Source organism: Manacus vitellinus, unplaced genomic scaffold (assembly GCF_001715985.3).
Source record: "Manacus vitellinus isolate BGI_N305 unplaced genomic scaffold, ASM171598v3 scaffold_30_pilon, whole genome shotgun sequence".
Taxonomy (NCBI): Eukaryota; Metazoa; Chordata; class Aves; order Passeriformes; family Pipridae; genus Manacus; species Manacus vitellinus.
In genome coordinates, this window is record NW_021940291.1 from 3,281,193 (window position 1) to 3,299,333 (window position 18,141).

Consider the following 18,141-nt stretch of genomic DNA (forward strand, 5'->3'; position numbering starts at 1 on the left):
GATAAGTTCAGTCTTTCACGTTAGCCATGCAGATCCACTGAAATGACTCTAATTCACATTCATTTCCAGTAGGATAGGACCTTGGAGGAATCTTATCTTGATGTTGGCGGGGTTTCATTTTGGCTATAGGAAATTTTATAGTAGTCTTGATATGAATTTAAGACAGAGTAACATCTGCAACATTTTTTAATCCCTCTATAGGAAGCAAAGGGCAGTGTTGCTGGACTTGCTTCTTCTGGAGGGAGAGACAGTAAGGAGAAGAAAGTCTTCATTAGCTTGATAGGTACAAAAGGCATGGGGTGCAGGTGCGTAGACATTTGTTATTTAATGTCACTGGTTTATTAAGTGAGACATTCAAGGCAGTTATTTCCATCCTTTGTTGCTATGATATCATGAAAATAAAGATCTACGTTGGATCAGAAAGGCAAACTGCAACAGCAGGGTATCTGTGGCACATATTACTTATTTTTAGACAAAACATAAATACCCGTGTTAAAATTTCTGATATAAATAAAACAAAACAAAAACCATCATAAAGCTATATCCAGTTCCTAAAATTAATGTTGAATCTGCAGGGTTTTTTTAGAAATATGATTCTCTGATTCTCAGACTCTTGTCCTCGCACTAGTTATGGAGGTTTTGGGGTAGAAGGGATATTGTAGAATTTTTTTATGTATTTAGGAATATGTAGTTGAAATTGCCAGGAGTTTTCTTTCATGTTATCTGGAGGATATAAAGACTTCTAAAAATTATTTACAGACCTGGGAGGGTGGTTCAACATCACTTGTTGGATATATAATCTACAAAAGTAGTTTCTGTGTTTGGGCCCAGCTTAGATGGCAGCTTAAAGTTTCCAAGCTAGATGTTCCTCTGGTTGAAACATCCTTCTTGCTTCTAATACAAAATCCTAAAAAAATAACACAGTTTTATACACAGAGTATACTGCAGTTCAGTGAGTAAACATGTGAGCAATTAGTAATTTTTCATTGGGTTACTCGCTTTCAAATACTGTTGGTGTCCCTTAGAAGGTGTAGGTCAGTATACTGTATTAGTTGCAACATCTAAGGCAAAATCTAGAAGCTTGAATATTTTTCTTTAAGCTTTTTTTAAATAAGAGTTTTGTGGTGTAAAAAATAAAAAAGCAGGATGATAAGTTGTTATGGTGTTTGTTTCAGAGTAGGTTCATGCCATAAATATTCTTTTCTCCTAAGTTATTTTTGATTAAACAACTAAAACTATTCACTGTATTATACTGTATTATTCTATAAGTATCATCCTATAAATGTTTTGGGTTTCTTATATTACCAGTATTTCCAGTGGTCCGACACAAAAACCAGGCATTTTTATCAGCAATGTTAAGCCGGGTTCTCTTTCAGCAGAGGTGGGCTTAGAGGTGAGTATGTCACCTTCCAAGGTAGGTACCACAAGGACCTCTTGTTTTTATTTAATATATGTAGTAACTTAGCATCTGTACTAAAATTTGTATTAATTTCTTTAGGTTGGTGATCAGATTGTTGAGGTAAATGGAGTGGACTTTTCTAACGTGGATCATAAAGAGGTAAGATCAAGTCTTTCTAATTCCCTGAGTTTGTAGTTGTCAGCTTATTAAACATCTCTCTGATCTTCCAGGCCACAAAAAATTGATTTTCATACTAGGCTACTAACTCAAGGGGTTGAATGGAGCATGGGAATGTGGAGGTTTGCATACCTACCACCTTGTTTAGTTCAGGTGGGGGTTCTGAAAATTCCAACCTTGACAACCAGCATCTTCCATTGAATATATACTGGCCTTTTTTACCACTTGTTTCAGGCTGATTTTTGTTTTGTTTTAATTTGCAGGCTGTCAGAGTGCTCAAAAGTAGTCGTACTTTGACTATCTCTGTGGTAACAGGCGCTGTAAGTAGTATATTTGTAAAAGCAGAACACAGTGAAAATTCCTATGTCAGCAAATAAATGGTAAACAGAAAATTATAAAAACTAAACCTCTGTTTCTTTATAAGATCTGTACCACTAAATTCTGTCAAACCAGGGCAGTGTTGAATGGCTTTCGATTATTTCATACCATCCAAAGTGTTCTCAAATGAAACTGTTTCATGATTGTGGGCCAATGCAAAACAGTTCCCTTTACAGTGGAAATTAAATTTACCGTAATGGCTTCTCGTGTTTGAGAGCTTCTGTTCAAATAGATATCTACTTCTGCTGGAACATAAAAGGTAAATTGGATTGGAGTCAAATCCTGAATAGATGATGTTTTAGGCTTATTCCAAATTAATTTGTTGTGTAACTCTTTATCTGATCTATTTAGTGTATCAACACATTGAAAATTGTTCAGTTTTCCATTTCCACTGTTTCTTACAACACAACTTTAAACCTTTGGGGCTTAATCTAAAGCCAGTTGAAATTAATTAAATCTTCTCTCTGACTTCAGTGTGACTTTTAATAAATGTTTGAATGTTTTTACTGCCTTAATCCTTCTTACTGCAAAATGTGTGGTTATGTACAAGAGGATAATCAAGTTCCATAGACTAATCAAAGATGGTGTTTTCTAATTGTCTTGCAACTGAATTAAATAGGGGAAAAAAAAAATGTAATAAATCACTTCAGCTACTTCCTAAGGGTTGAGTGTTGCTACATTAAGGAATTAATGGTTTATTTAAAATGCTCCTATGGTAACAAAAGATGCAGTTTTTCAAAGACGTTGTAGACATTGTTTAAAAAAATACTCCAGACCCAATTATTAAACTCCAGAAACTCAACATCCTAAGGACTTAATTTCAACTTCCAGATGTGTTACAAACTGTTAGAAAAGATGAGATCTACTCCAGTGTGCACCGCTGGGGTTCTGTCCTTAGAACAGCAAACTGTTGCTATGAAAGTGTTCTGTTCCACATTGCTTCACCTTGCGTGTCTCTCCTTTCCTCAATGCACATCTTTGTACTGGAGAAGAGATAGCAAAAGGAAATAATTTCCCTACTCCTGCTTTTCATCAGCAAAGACTAGGGTGCAAAGGCATTCTTCAGTGCCTGCTTTTGTTTAAGCTGTCTGAGCCTTAGAGACATGAAAAATCTTGCCTTCCTAATTTAACATGGGGTTTTAATTTCAGAAATGAAAATTAGATAAATGTTATCGATGTTCCACTATGGAAATATCTTCCTTGAATAGGAAGTAGTGATGTTGTCTTAACTGTAAAGCAAATGAAACAGGAACAAAAACAACTGAAACACTTCAACTATATAATGTTTTGGGAATGTGTGTTCCCTGTGTTTGGGTTCCCTGAATGACGGTACCTTTCAGCAGCAGCCAGGCATGAGAATATTAAAACACAGTAACTATGTAGTTGTCTTCACACTGGGAATCATTCAATGTGCTGTTCTCTGACATTTCATTGCTCAGTTAGGTTTCAAGAAGGTATAATGTCAAGTTTTTTTCTGGGTGACACACTGAGCAGGTATTTGGCATGACCCCTACACTGTTGTTGCATGACTCCTATGAGGTGTTGAGCACATCGTAACTTGGAGGATGAAATTGGAATAGCTCTTTGGAGTGAAGTGGTCAGATCTTCCAGGGTCTTTCAGAATGCATTCCTCAGAAAAAGTGAGGAAATGGCAGATGTGCTAGTATGTAGTTGGTTTTTGAATTATTTCCTAAAAGATCTACATTCATGAGTTTTTCTCACAACTGATTTGGGTGGTGGTTGTGATTGCAGGGGAAGGAGCTGTTCATGACTGAAGAAGAAAGACAAAGAGAAGCACGTCTCCGTGAGCAAGAACGCCAGGAGTTAATGCATCAGAAGCGGCTTGCGCTGGAGACTAACAAAATCATCAAAGAGCAGCAAGAGAAAGAGAGACTGTAAGGATTGTGTATAGGACAGTCTGAAAAACTTAGCTTGGGTTTGGAAAGGGCATGGGAGACAGGAGCACACTGTGATTTCTGTGACGATTCTCGCAGAAGTGAGAAGATTCCCAACTTAGATTAACTTGGTTTTGCTGTTGCAGAATCTCTGTTCATAAAATGCTTATCCTGTGGTGCTCTTGACATTCTGGGTTTTCCAAGCTAATGTCATTCAAACTCATCTCGAGTAGAGGGGTCACGTTGCTCCCCAACTGTCATACCTATATGATTCAGTGTCCTTATTATCCAGGTGGTCAGGAATCACCTCAGGGTTCCTATGAAAGCATACTGAACCCTTGGTAGTTTTAAGATGACTTCTAAAAATTTTCCCCAGTATGTTTGTATTTATTGTCTATATCTTTTACTAACTATATGCTGTCACACTTTGTCCAAGTTCTTACTCAGAAAATACTATTTTTATCATGGTGTCCTAATTCTTCGTATTACAGAAGAAAACTGGAGATTTCCCAGAAGGCTGCAGAGGAAGAAGAGAGATATCGCAGAGAAATAGAGCAGTAAGTAGAAATCTGACATAGGCAGTATGCCACCTGAAAAAGAGTTCTTTTATATTAGATCTGGGTAAAAACATTCTGCATGTTCCTGTCTAATAAAATTGTGTAATGTTTCCATTTAGCTAAATGTAGGGTCCAATACGTATCAGTAAGTACACCACAGTTACGGAATAGGAAACTGATCTGAAAATCAGCACCTGGAAAACATGAGGCTTATGACAATAATAAATTCAATGTGAAATTGAAGTTGAGCACTTATTTTTAAAATATGTTATTAACATATAGAGAAACTTAGGCTTAAGGAAGTTTTGTGTCTCTAAACTTGTTTACTCGGTTGTCTTCATTTAATTCTAACAGAAAAAAATTAGTACTGCTATGAAGCAGATCAGGTTAAAAACAGAGAAGAATCACTAAAGAGTTGGGAAACGTGTATACTCGGGGGGTTGGTGACATATCCACTTACCTTATATTTTAAAAAAACAGAACACAGGTAGTTTGTTCATGATTTGTAAGACAGAATTTAATAGTCTTTTCAGGCTGTCAGTCAGTTCTGACAACAAAAGCTATGTAGAGTTAGACAGGGGAGGTTTATGTTAGATATTAGAAAAAGGTTCTTTACCTCGAGTTTGGTTGGGTACTGGAACAGGCTCCCCAGGGAAGTGATCACAGCACCAAGCCTGACAGAGTTCAAGAAGTGTTTGGACAATACTCTCAGGCACATGGTGTGACTCTTGGGGATGATCCTGTGCACAGCCAATGATCCTTGTATGTCCCTTCCAACTCGACATATTCTGTGATTCTGTAAAATAAGGACTATGTGCTGCTAACTGACTTGAGTCATACATTTTAACTAGGCTTTTGCTTTTCTAAGGTGAGAATTAATTAAAACAGTGACACCAAAAGCAGGCAGTTCTGTAACCTATTTTATTCAGGAAATCTGATTTTTATTATCACAGTCTCATCATCATGGCTAGGCTTTGCAAATGAAGATTTGGGAAGGGCGCACAGTCTATTCTTGGTTTTAAAAAGTTATGGTTCTAGAACAAGACACATTCAAAGATTGTATCATAATATAGTCACTACTATATTTGTTACTTCAGCATTTTTTTACATTTGGAAGTTTGAAATTAACCAGTATTACATATTGTTATTTTCACAGTACTTAATTTCCTTTCTAAATGTTGGGAAATTACATGAAAGAAGAGTAAGTTACACAGTATCTCTTTTGATCTGAATCTGTAAGGTGCAAAAAGGAATATATTTCCCAGCTGTCACAAGAGAAAAATTTTCTGACAGTCTGGCCTTGGGCTCTGCTGCAGCACATGGATGAATTCTTATGCCTTTCCCTTTTCTAATTCCTGGGGAACTGATAATCCTGTTCTTTATTATGGTCTATAATAGAAATCCCTGCAAAAGCCAAAAGCTGCTATAAAAGCAGACCATCACAGATGACAAATGGCTCTGTTCTCCAAATCCGGATTGCCTGTCTGTTATAATGAATGTTGCATATCTGCAGTGCTCTTCTGAACTAAGTGCATCTTTACTCACTATGGGGGGGCTTTCATGCCTTGAGGCCTTCTCATTGTAAGGTGTAGCGTGGCTTTATACTTCCTTGTATAATTTTCAAGTGCTGCTCAGGCACTGTAAAACTTTTCCATATTACAAACCAAAATGTTAAGTCAGTGTCAATCTCCTTGGTGAGGAGGAGGAAGAATAGTAGTAGAGGAACTTAGATGAAATCTAAAGCTTAGATTTAATAAGCAGTTGTGGCAGGCAGTTACACTAGAACACAATGCTTTCCTGCATTAATGGTTTGTGAGGATCACCGCTTGGTATCTTTTAGAAATCCTTTCTGCAGTAATTCCTTGTGTAAAGTCACTACTGTGCTGTTTTTTGATATCTTGCATGCATTTTTGGAAAAATTTTCAAATGTGCTTCAATGACAGAAGTCCCTAACCCCGTGTACTTCAATGTAACTCCATTTTTTTAAATTTAAATTAAATGGAAGACATTCTGTCCATTGTTCCCTGCTATTGACTATGCCTCTAAATTTAAATACTGAGCTCAGCTACAGATTTAAGACTTCTTTGACCCCATGTGAATATTTTTTTCAATTTATTTAGCTAATTTAGAAATGCAAAAGATAATCCAAATATAAGTAGCATCATATATATCTAAGACCTGGTAAATTTTGGCACCATGTATCAGTTTACGAGTTCAAGACCAGCTATAGTCAAAAATAGATCTTGGATCACTTAAGGCCCCATATATGAAGCTACAAGCTGTTAGGTTATATGACACTTCTGTTGTGACCTACTTGGTATTTGCTGAATTTTCCTTTGAAATGTCCTTTTTTTCGGGTCACGGTGCCATTCTAGGTGCCTTCTAGGTAATTTACTTGTTCTGCAAGCTCCTTTGTCCTGAAGTGTGACACTCCCTCTCTGCCCCTCTGCCCTCTCTCTCTACCCCTCCATTCCCCTCTGTTCTCTTTTTTTATTTCTTTGTTTTTCATTTTTTTTCTAGAATCCTGAACTTAACATGGTTTGTGTTTCAACAGTATTTAGTTCTTTTTTGGGAAGAGTCACTTTTTAGTGCAACATAGAACTATGTGCTTGGGAAGCAATCATCAAAATGTATCTAAGATATAGAAGGAAGATACGTACTTTTTTGGTATAATTCACCATTGTAATGTCTGATTTTGGCATGTGGTAGATGTTCTGTCATCCAGTGTTATAGTTAAAACTGACTGTTTTTCTAATAGATACTTCCAGTTCTAAAAATGAAAAATTACTAGCTGAGAGATGTTTTTTACTTCAGTCAAGGGGACAGTCAGTACTGTAGTGTATCACTCTGGGCTTAGTATCTGTGCAGGTGTTTATATAATTGGCCTTAAAAGTCTCAATATCAAATAAGAATATTTTACTCAGTTACGCTGTATTTTGCAAATTATCTTAGTAGCTTAGTAAATTAAAAAGAATGATGAAAGGAATTTGGGAGAAGGAAGAATTTATTATGCTTTATATTAAAAGAAAAACTAAACATACTAAACACAAATAATTGCACTGTATATATTGATTCTGTTGGTTTGATACTTGGAATTCCTAGCTGCATTTTTTTCCTCTAGGATAACAGCAGAGGAGGAGAAATTTAAAAAGGAGTGGGAAGAAGACTGGGGTCCTAAAGAACCACCCAAGTCTTTAAAAACTGTAACTGCAGAAGTGCATTCTGTCCCACGTTCCAAACACAAAAGTAAGTAATTGATTTCAGCTTACCTCCTTGTATTTGTTTCAGGCATATCACTGAGCTGTATGGAATATATCACCAGTTTGTGTCCAAGCCAAGTTGGTTAAAGAATGGTGCTAATAACACCAAGGTTGTGGGTTCAATCTCAGTACAGGCCATTCACTTAAGAGCTGGACTTGGTGATCCTTGTGGGTTCCTTCCAACTCAGAATATTCTGGGATTCTGTGACTTGGTTATTTTCAGAAGGCTGGAAACACAGTAAATTAATTTAACAACTCTTTTTTAACAGGTACCTATCTTGCAAAATTTACATCCACTCTAATAGTCATGGTTGTTAACCATCAGCAGCATAGGGCAAAAATTAAAAAAAAAAAAGCTTATGAAGAAATCGTCATGAAGTATAAACCTCTTTAGCTTGGGGTTTTGGTGCATTGTTTTCCATGTTTTTTCTCCTCAATGTTTTGCTTGTCAACCTTTTCACAATTTGGGTTAGAAGGGATCTTAAATGTCATCCAGTTCCACCCCCCCTGTCATGGATGGGGGCACCTTCCACTACACCAGGTTGCTCAGAGACCAGTCCAACCTGGCCTTGAACATTCATTCCAGGGAGGGGTATCCACAACTTCTCTGGGCAACCTGTTCCAGTGTCTTACCACCCTCACAGTAAAAAAATTTCTTCTTAATATCTAATCTAAACCTATCCTCTTCTAGTTTAAAACCATTCCCCATTGTCCTGCCACTACATGCCCTTTTAAAAAGTCCCTTTTCAGCTTTCTGGTAGCCCCTTTTAGGTACTAGAAGGCTGCTCTAAGGTCTACCCAGAACCTTCCCTTCTCCAGGCTGAGCAAGCCCAGCTCTCTCAATCTTTCCTCATAGATGTGCTTCAGTCCTCTGATCATCTTTGTGGCCTCTGCCCTGGACCTGCTCCAGCAGGTTCACATCCTTCTTATGTTGGGGACACCAAAGTTGGATGCAGCACTCCAGGTGGGGTCTCACAAGAGTGGAGTAGAGGGGGAGAATCACTTCCCTCAACCTGCTGGCCACGCTGCTTTGGATGCAGCTCAGGATAGGATTGGTTTCCTGGGTTGTGAGCTCACTTGGCCAGGTCATATTGAGCTTCTCATCCACCAGCACCCCCGAGTTCTTCTCAGGGATGCTCTCAGTCCTTTCTCCTCCCAGTCTGTATTTGTGCTTGCATTGCCTCAACCCACATGCAGGACCTTGCACTTGGCCTTATTGAACTTCATGAGGTCCACACAGGCCCACTTCTGAAGCCTGTCCAAGTCCCTCTGGATGGCATCCCTTTCCTCCAGCATGTGAACCTGAAAATGGATTTGATATCACTGGGCACTCTGCTTCAGAATTAGTCAAGAGACAGAGGAGGTTCTGTTTGTACATTGCAGTTTTCCATGAAGAATTGCCCTGAAGTGTGTCTGACTTACTTGTCTTAGGAATTTAAGGCAGAGCATAGTTGACAGTTAAGAAGTTACATGGGAATGTACAAAGAGTATGTGGAGAGCGTGCTAAAATTGTATTGTAAAAAAAAAACAACTGCAAAGTGCTCGTTGCATAGTTTACAGGAGAACTGGGCCTATTCCTAATGTGATTATATTATTTTGTGTATGACTTCAGCGAAGTCACTTAACTTTTCATGAAAGAGAAACTGAGATAGGGAGTTGTTTCTTCTGCAACCATCTCCTTACCCATTTAGTTTTCTGACTCTTCAGTACAATATTTTCTCTGTGTAGCATTCACCCCAGTGACAGTGCAGTAGAAGGCCAATACTTCTTTTTGAAGGTACATATCCCAGAACTGCTGATGGTTTGGTTACAGGAAAAACCGCCTACCTCTGCACCCACCTTCATCACAGGGCAGACTAATGATCCACATGCAGATTTTAACTGCTCTTCAGAGTTGGAGAAGGTTGGAAATTGATTTGATTCAAGCAGGACCTTACTTTTTTTCCTCTCCTCAATTATGCAGAAAAATATCTTGTTACTAGCTACTATTTTTTTTTATTTCATGGAAACTTCTAATCACACATTGCTGATCTCTTTTTCATTTCATGGGAACTTCCAGTTAGACTGTCGCTTCTGTCTCCTCACTCCTTTCCTCCTTTGTTTCTCTAGTAGATTTAGAGGGAGTTGCACATGACCAGCTTGAAACAGATGACATGGATGAAGTGATGATGAAGCAGGACAAACAGGTTTGCCACTCAGCCTTAACATCCTATCCTGATTCAAATTCTTCCTGTGTCTCACTTCCTCCTGACAGTCAGTCTTGACACAGAACTGACCATTTGGTTTTCCTAGGGTAAAATTCCTTTGGTAAAAGATTAAAGGTTTTGACGCTGCTGCTGTTATTGCTTTCTAAAGATACCTTGATACCTGATCTAACAGTCCTACAGAAACATGGATTATATTGCAAACTCTGTGTGTTATCAGTGTTTCATATATAAAATTATGGTAAGAGATTATTTTGTATGTTTTTAATTAGCAGTATGTTTTGTATTATTTATGCACTTGGCTTGAAATATTTTGTCCTAGGAAATGGAGTTTTTCTTGTCTCCTCAAACGCCAGTGTCCTGCCACAGGCTTGAAGGAGTTTGAATACCTGCTTCATTTTAAGAGGGTTTATTAAAACTACTGTAAAGTAGGACTGTGACCATGGAAATCTTAGCAGTGCATTGCCTGTGTGGTTCTGTATGAAGTTTACTTGTTGCATTTGCTTTGTTTAACATAAAATGTGTATCATTAAAATAAGGGAAACATAACTAAAGGTACTGGCACAATTTAACAACAAATTGACTAAGAACTTGTCATGTAATAGCAATCCTTTGGTGTTTCGCCTTCAAATAAATTTTAATGTTACATGTGTCAGCACGGATTGATCTGCATATGAACAAGTCCTTGGCTTTTCTTCAAAAAAACGACTTCTCCTTTACCTTTTTTAGCTTTTGGGTGGTTTTATCGGTATGAAGGAAAATTTCCCACCATCCGTAAGGTACAAAGTGTGATATGTAAATGTGTTTGCTGTGTGTTTGAATTTGAATTCCCCATTTTTCTTCTTCTCTGTTATTACTGAGCATTCTGTATAGTCAAATGCTTCTTCTTTTAACATGTGCACAAATTAAGATGCATTTGAATTGCACGTGTCTAGGAGTTTGTCCTTTTGAGTGCTTTGGACTTTTGAGTTCTACCAGCTGCAGAGGGAATTCTATGTCAATACTTTGCAGGTGTTCACTACAGGTAGGCAGTGCATGTCTTTGTGTTCTCCAGAAGTCCTCGAAATCATGTATATTAAAACCCCAAACAGTACAGAGAAAAAAATTAAGTGGGAATTAAATACTCAGTTCCCAGTTACACCTTTGCAAATTTCCCAGTAGGAGAAGTGCTGAAGGCAAAAGGGTGTTAGGCATGGGCATCTCACAGAGTGAGCAAAAAAACTGCAGCAGTCTTTAAGGTGATAGAAAATTTTTCTGTCTCTAGAGATGCTGCTGAAGTATTGCAATTTCACTTTATCAGAGTTTCAAATTTGTTCTCGCTGTTGCTTTATTCTCTTTATTTCTTTCAGTGTGTCTTTGCCATGTTATGGGGGTTTGCTATGATGCTGTGTGCTTTGGTGTGGTTTTTTTTTGTAATTAACTGTGCTAGAATTGAAATGAAGATTTCTTGTGCCTGTCTTCTGAGAACTCAAGGTTTCTGAGGAGGTCAAGATTGTTTCTGACAAATGAAGTACTTGTGTCACCATTCAGGACTATAACTTTAACCTTCTATGCTGCCAGGATATGCTTGTTCTCCTTAATAAAGAATAGGAAAAGATGGTACACTCCAATGCCATTTTGTATTGCTAGCAACTGTAAATCACCATGGATCTGTAACCTGTGTGAAAGCCAGTGCAGTCAGGATTTCTATCTGAAAATTCTAGATGCATGTTATGAAAACTCAGTCTCTTAGCACAAACAGAGTATTGTTGCTGCAAATATAGTTTACAGAATGTACAAAATTCCTTTTCATATAGTAATGAAGATCTTACACAATTACTGTTGAACTCTGACACAGTGTGCACTAGAAACTTCAGAAGATGTATTTTTAATCTTTTGCTTTTAGAAATATTTTTAAATCTGGCAGTGATGAATTTTCATCCTACTCCAAATTGCTAGTGATTTTTTTTTGTTTTGTTTTAAAACCAAAATTTCACTCTGTACTAAAAATATCTGTAATAGGAAGTAAACTGAATCCATGGGGAAAATTGGTGGAAAGGATGAATCATCCTGCTGTATCTGAATGCAGAGAAGACAGCTAAGATTGTCTGATATATGTTCATCTTCTGGAAGACTTTGGCCTGTGTACTGCTTAGTGTGCCTTTGAGTTCAGTAATTTTTCAAACATTGGTACCTAGCAGGTTGATCTGCCTGATGTTACATTTAGTAGATGGTACTAAATGTATTTTCTAATTTTTTAGTGAATAATATCGACAGGAACAGAGGCTTCAGAAAGACTAAGCACCTTTTCCCTTTGGTTGCACCCTACATCTAGAATTTCAGAGTTGCTTTGTGCTATATTAGTTAACTCATCTGGGTAGATTTTATCCAGTGCTTGTAGGAGCTACATGGTCTTTGTGATGCAGTATTCTTCCTTGGAAGCAATTCAGTTTCTGAACTGATCTAAGCCTTTCCTTTATAATTCTTTGTTTCAGTTTTATTAAGGGATGCAGTGCTGGTTTGAGGACATATGCATGAACCTGTTTTATGCATAGACTATCTACCTATACATGAGCATCTGTCACCTGAAAACAATTAGTCATATATATATATATTTATAATATATAATTATATATAAAAGTGCCAAAACAGAGATTGCAAATATATAAAAGTGCCAAAACAGAGATTGCAAATCAAGACCCAACCAAAACTGTTTGATTTATTCAAAGTTTTGTGGTTGACCTGTGTGCCCTAAAGTTGTAACTTGCAGAGGAGAAAAAAAGTTGAGTTGTCTGATCTCATCCAACTTATGTTAATTGGCAGAGGCCCTCCAAAAAAAGTTCAATTTCCTGCAAGTTGCTAGGTAAATGGACTGTAGATTTTCTTTTAAAAGACCATCCCCATGCTTGCATCGACTGTAATTAAATTTTCAAGGCCGGCACTCATGTACCAAGTGTGAAGTTTGTGGTGGTTTTAGTAAATGATTTTTGTAAAAAAACTTCTCAGAAAGGGAAAGAACGAAAGAAGTCAAAAAGTGATAGCTTTTGTGAACAGAAGAAGAATAAAAAGGAAATGGAGTTTGAGCAAAAACTCGCCAAAGAGAAAGAAGGAATGCTGGAGAAAGAAAAACAACTGAAAATAAATCGTCTTGTGCAAGAGGTATGTTGTGATCTATCAAGTGCAAAATTATATTGAAAAAAATGAGCTGGATCTTTAGTGAAATTATCTTAGCACTTGCTTAATTATGTCAAAGGCAATGAAGTTTTAGTTTCACTGCAAAACTCTATTCCCACATTTGCTTGTTTCTAGTCAGGTATTGCCCAAACAAGGATAGCTCTGCAGTTAATGAGTGTCCACGTGTAGTGATGAATTTAATGAAACACAGCAAAATAGGGAATCATCCTCAAAAGCATTATTGTTTTTAAAACTAGTTTAAATGGCATTTCATGCTTGTGAAACATGTTTGTATTGTGACCATACCTATAACCTTTTCTCACGCACCACTGTTATGGTTAAGGTATCTGAGACAGAAAGAGAGGACCTGGAAGAATCGGAAAAGGTGCAGCACTGGGTGGAAAGACTTTGTCAAACACGGTTAGAACAGATTTCCTCTGTGGAGAATGAGTCTCCTGAGGTAAAATTCTGGCTTTTCCATATACTGCATGATCTCTAAATAACTCACTAGCTGTATTCTAAAAGCAACAGGTTTTTACCAGCAAAAAATCCGTCTTTATCTTTCTCCCTCAGCCTTCATTCTAAGAGGGGGAAAAAAAGTCAGTAATTGATGAACTATCATCTATACCACTTTCTGTTTCTATATTTTATGAAGATTCAAACATTATTTTAATGAACTGGTTTTATTTTGTCTTTAAATATAATATCACCACAAAATTAAGTTTTATTGACTCGTGAGATGTTTGGGCTAGGTGGGACATACTACCAATAACAAAACTGAGACTAGAATACCCAGCTATGTTTATTAGTATGTTATGACAATAAGAACATCATTGATGATGAGCTCTTGGATGCTTCCTTGTATTACGTGACATAAAGGTACAGGTTAAGAAAATGACAAAAAGATGAGAAACTCCCAAAGACTAGGGTTTGGGTTTGTGCTTTAAATAGTCCCCTTAAATTAGGGGAGTTGCAGATAGTGATTGTGCCTTAGAGCCTGATAGTTCTATATGTGGAGAGAGGCTTTCCCACCATCCTGCTACTCTGGCTGTTTTCCAAGTACATCTGGTTTCAACAGGAACACTGCAATCTGCTGAACTCCTGTGGGATCCCCAAGAAATCGTAACCACAAAAGGGACCCTTGGGGAACACTCTCGCATGAATTTCCTTCAGGTCAATGCAGAGCAGCTCTGAAAAAAGCAGCTGATCTTCTGTTCTTCGTGGCCTTAGGCTCAGATCCATGTGGCTTTTCAGTGCAGGCCTTTAGGACACTGGAATGATTATACTGAGTGTTCTCTTAGTACGTAAACTTGGCTGCATGTGTTCTGCTAGAACTTTGTCCCCCTTACCTTGTAAAGTAAGAAGGAACATTACGGATTACAAACACTGTTGTATTTTCAGAGCTCTACCCAGATTTAAGACAAGCATTCTGTGTTGTATTTGCTCCATCAATTCTTCTATTACATTATGTATAAAGGCTCTATTACAATTTTTCTTCAAAACTACCCAAGCAGTTAAACTCACATAAAATACAAAACCTGAGTGCTTCCGAGGGATAAATGCATCTGAACAATATTTAGGTACTACAGGCATGAACTGCTTCTTTGGCGTGAGAGCAGTCAAGATCTCTAACCTCTGCCAAAGGAATACCTATTTTTCAGTACCAGGGGTTATGTTAGATAAGGAGATCCAAAAAATGTTAATAGCATTACCCACTTGAGAGAAGTGTTGTTGTATTAGACTAAGAAGAATGTGTCTGTCAGACAGTTCATCTATGTAATATTTTCTCAGCTGAGACTACACAGTAGCAAAATGAAGAAGTATGGACTGAATTTTCTTAAATACTTCAGTTTGATAACTGATAAAAGAAATCTTAGCAACTCTAAAAACATACATAGAATCCTCCTCCATACACACACAACCTTATTTTTTGGGGTTAGCTGCTTATTATGTTCAAACTCTGGAGTTTGTTAGCCCCACAATAGATCTGGTATGGAATAATTATCCATATATTATAAGAGATAAAATATTTATAAGTTATTATAAATTATAAGATCTCAACCCCCTTGAGGATCTGAATTTCATAGCACACTGAAATTTTGTTTTGATAGCTGCTTAAGTGTAGTTTCCTTTCTTGTATTAATGTGTGGTTATGTTTACATGACATTAACCCCTTTCCCTTTTTTAATGACATAGAATTTCAGGGCCTGTGTTTGATTACTTTCTTTTCAGATAATAACCATTGCAAGCAGTAATTTTTGCTTTCACTTCATGAGAGCTAGAGAGAGAAGAGTTGTGATTTGTCCTGTGATTTTACCTTCTGAAGACTTCATATTATTGGGGTTTTGTGGGGTTTCTTTTGTTGTCCCCCCTACCGAAGCAGCCAAGGCTGCTGTCATTTTCTTCTGTTCAAACTAGAATCCCAAAGAGTGCTTTTTAAAAAGACTTTCAGAGAAAACGTTTGTGTATATTCTGTGTGGGAGAAGCCAAGAGCTTCCTGTGCAGGAGCAGTTAGACTGAGTGGTGTTCTAGGACTGGTCACTAACTTCTTCAGAGCTGTTGCAGGCAGAACTGCTGAGGCAGGTTTCTCTTCTGTTGCACATAGCTGGCAAGTGGACGTCCTTCTGCTTCGCCTTCTGCCACATCAATGCGGCGTTTTGCCGGTGGCCTGCAGCTTCACACCACAGATCTTGATGATATAAACTTAGATGAAGTTGACAAGCCGAAACAACGCGCCCCACCACCTCCACCACCACCACCCACAGTCACTCCAGCACCACCACCTCATCCACTTCCTCCCTCAAACGTCCCACTTTCCAGAGGTCCAGCCCTGTCGGTAACACCAGCTTCCCAGGTGACCTCATGATCTGTTTGGATGCATGTGCCCTTACCATTCCCCTGCGTGCCTCCCGCCCCTGATCCATCACCCACCTTGTCCACTAGATCTACCCGTCTGCCATATGCAATGCTGCAAGAGAGAATGAGATGGTTTCATAGTTTTTTAGTAGTGAATGCAGTCCAGAGGTAGCTTTATTTTAACATTTTTTAAATTTAAGTCAAGAGGACTTTGCTCTCCTGCCTCCATACACTGTAACCCTATCACGTGCAGATGTCTTAGGCAGAATATGTAGGTTAAAAAAAGACAATTTGGTCTTGAATGTTTAAAGATTTGAAAAACAAACAAACAAACAAAAAACAGTGGCAGGCAGTGGATTTAATTCATTGTTAAATTTGAGAAAAATATCAATGCAGTGAAAATTACTTATGAAAATGTTTTAAAAATGTCATCAAATTGCTTTGTTAGGTGAGAAGAGTGGACAAGGAAAATTGGCTTAAAATCAGAAAGTCAAACTTCTAAAAGGTCAAAACAGTATCAATTGCCAGTAAAAGAAAGAAGCAAGAGTTGGTAATCTGGTTTGACTTGCTGAACGCACAGGAGTTAGAGATTTCTTTGAGAAATCCTGTTACTTTCTCTTTATTACTAATAATCTGAGTTCAAAAGAGGATCAAATATATGAAATCTTGTGCCAGATCTCGTCATGATTTCCTTTGCTAAGCTCTGTAGTTAGATTCATATACTTGTTTTTGTGGCAAAAGATTCTTATTTATTTCAAAGAGCAGAAGAGGATCCCATACGGTCACTTCTTTGCTACACAGTTTTTGCATGGATTGACTGACTGGTTTGGGGTTTTTTGCATGTTTACTAAATAATATTTGCATGATTCTGGTTGGGGTGGGGAAGGATATGCGAGTTAATCACTACTTGGAGGAAACCAATAGATTATTTTTTATGTAAACCATGAATCTCTTGTAAACTTAAGTGGATCTCTGATAGTGCTCAATCTGAATGGTTTTATATGTTTGAAGTGCCAAGATGCTAGATCCACTGAAACAGAAATATCAAATGTTCTTATGGATAACAAGTTTCCCAAGTTATTTGCAAAATAAAAATTATGTGAAAGGAAACAGATGTACAAAATAATACATTGAGAGGAGAAATACACTCTTCTAAAGCTAAAAGAAAATATTCAGACAGAAGAAGCAACATAAGAACTGCCATACTGGATCTGACCCCAAACCAATATATTCCAATATGTGCTTCTGGCAGTTTTTCCCTGTGAGATATGTTAGAGAAAAGAAATTAATAATTAAGAAAAATAGATTAGGTAACAACCAATAACCTGCCTTCAAAATTAATGTCAGTTTTCCCTGAATATAATTACTGTATATGAGGAAATATCTAGACTCTTAGTAAAATATTAATACTGAGCCAAAGCTGCTTTGTTTTTAAGTAGATAACTCAGTATTCCCGATTTGGCTTCAGAAATGGAAGAAAAATTAGAAGCCTGACAATTTATCCTTGGTAGTTTTTACAAAGCCACTTTTTAAAATCACAGATAAGCAGAAGCAGTGCATTTGTGTGACTTCATGGATTAAAGATCTTGTGTTTGTGCCTGCTAAAGCCAAAAAGTAAGACAGCTGTAGTTGTCCCATAAGTTCACTTTCCTAATATTATACAAACTGGTAAATCTCTGTGTTGGTACATTTTTGGTTTTTTCCCCAAATCATTTAATTTCCAATTCAACTCGAACAAATACCTGACAAAAGGAATAAAATCCTGTCAAATACTTTCTTGACAACTGACTATTAACATATTGGGTATAAATGGTCTGTTTCTCAAAATTATTATTAGCTTTACACTTTATATGAACCCAATATTAAGTCTGTTATTGTTTAGGTTGTAAGAAACACCTCCCACGTCGGCAAAGTATCTTCTGTGTCAAGCAATCCGCTGGTATGTCACGTGCTGTTAATAATGACTGTGGTTTTATGAACTTCCCATGTAATGCTAATGTCAAGCAAGTGTCAAGGGGTTTCTCTCTGCATGGCTAATTTATTTAAAATTCAGCACATGGAATTACGTGTGTGACTCCATTGCTGTGTTGGAAGCTATCCAATACCAAGTAGTGGAAGTGACTCCTAATGGTCCAAGGATTTCATGTTTCAGCAGCTGAGCAATATACAGTCCATGTTTGCATGTTCTAAATGTCTGTATGTCATGGAGCATGTACTTTGTTCCTCTGTCAAGGCAAAAGAATCTAGTACGAATCTATATTT

At 37.4% G+C, this 18,141-nt stretch overlaps 1 protein-coding gene across 1 annotated transcript in view; it reads left to right on the forward strand.

The window, feature by feature from the left end:
• The window catches only part of USH1C (USH1 protein network component harmonin), a 48,779-nt gene that overhangs the window by 15,248 nt on the left and 15,390 nt on the right, over positions 1 to 18,141 (forward strand). The window contains 8 exon segments of the mRNA XM_029961078.1: positions 202 to 305; positions 1,309 to 1,393; positions 1,499 to 1,558; positions 1,840 to 1,896; positions 3,707 to 3,849; positions 4,341 to 4,406; positions 7,528 to 7,652; positions 9,776 to 9,852. Of these exon segments, the coding sequence (XP_029816938.1) occupies positions 202 to 305; positions 1,309 to 1,393; positions 1,499 to 1,558; positions 1,840 to 1,896; positions 3,707 to 3,849; positions 4,341 to 4,406; positions 7,528 to 7,652; positions 9,776 to 9,852 (717 nt within the window).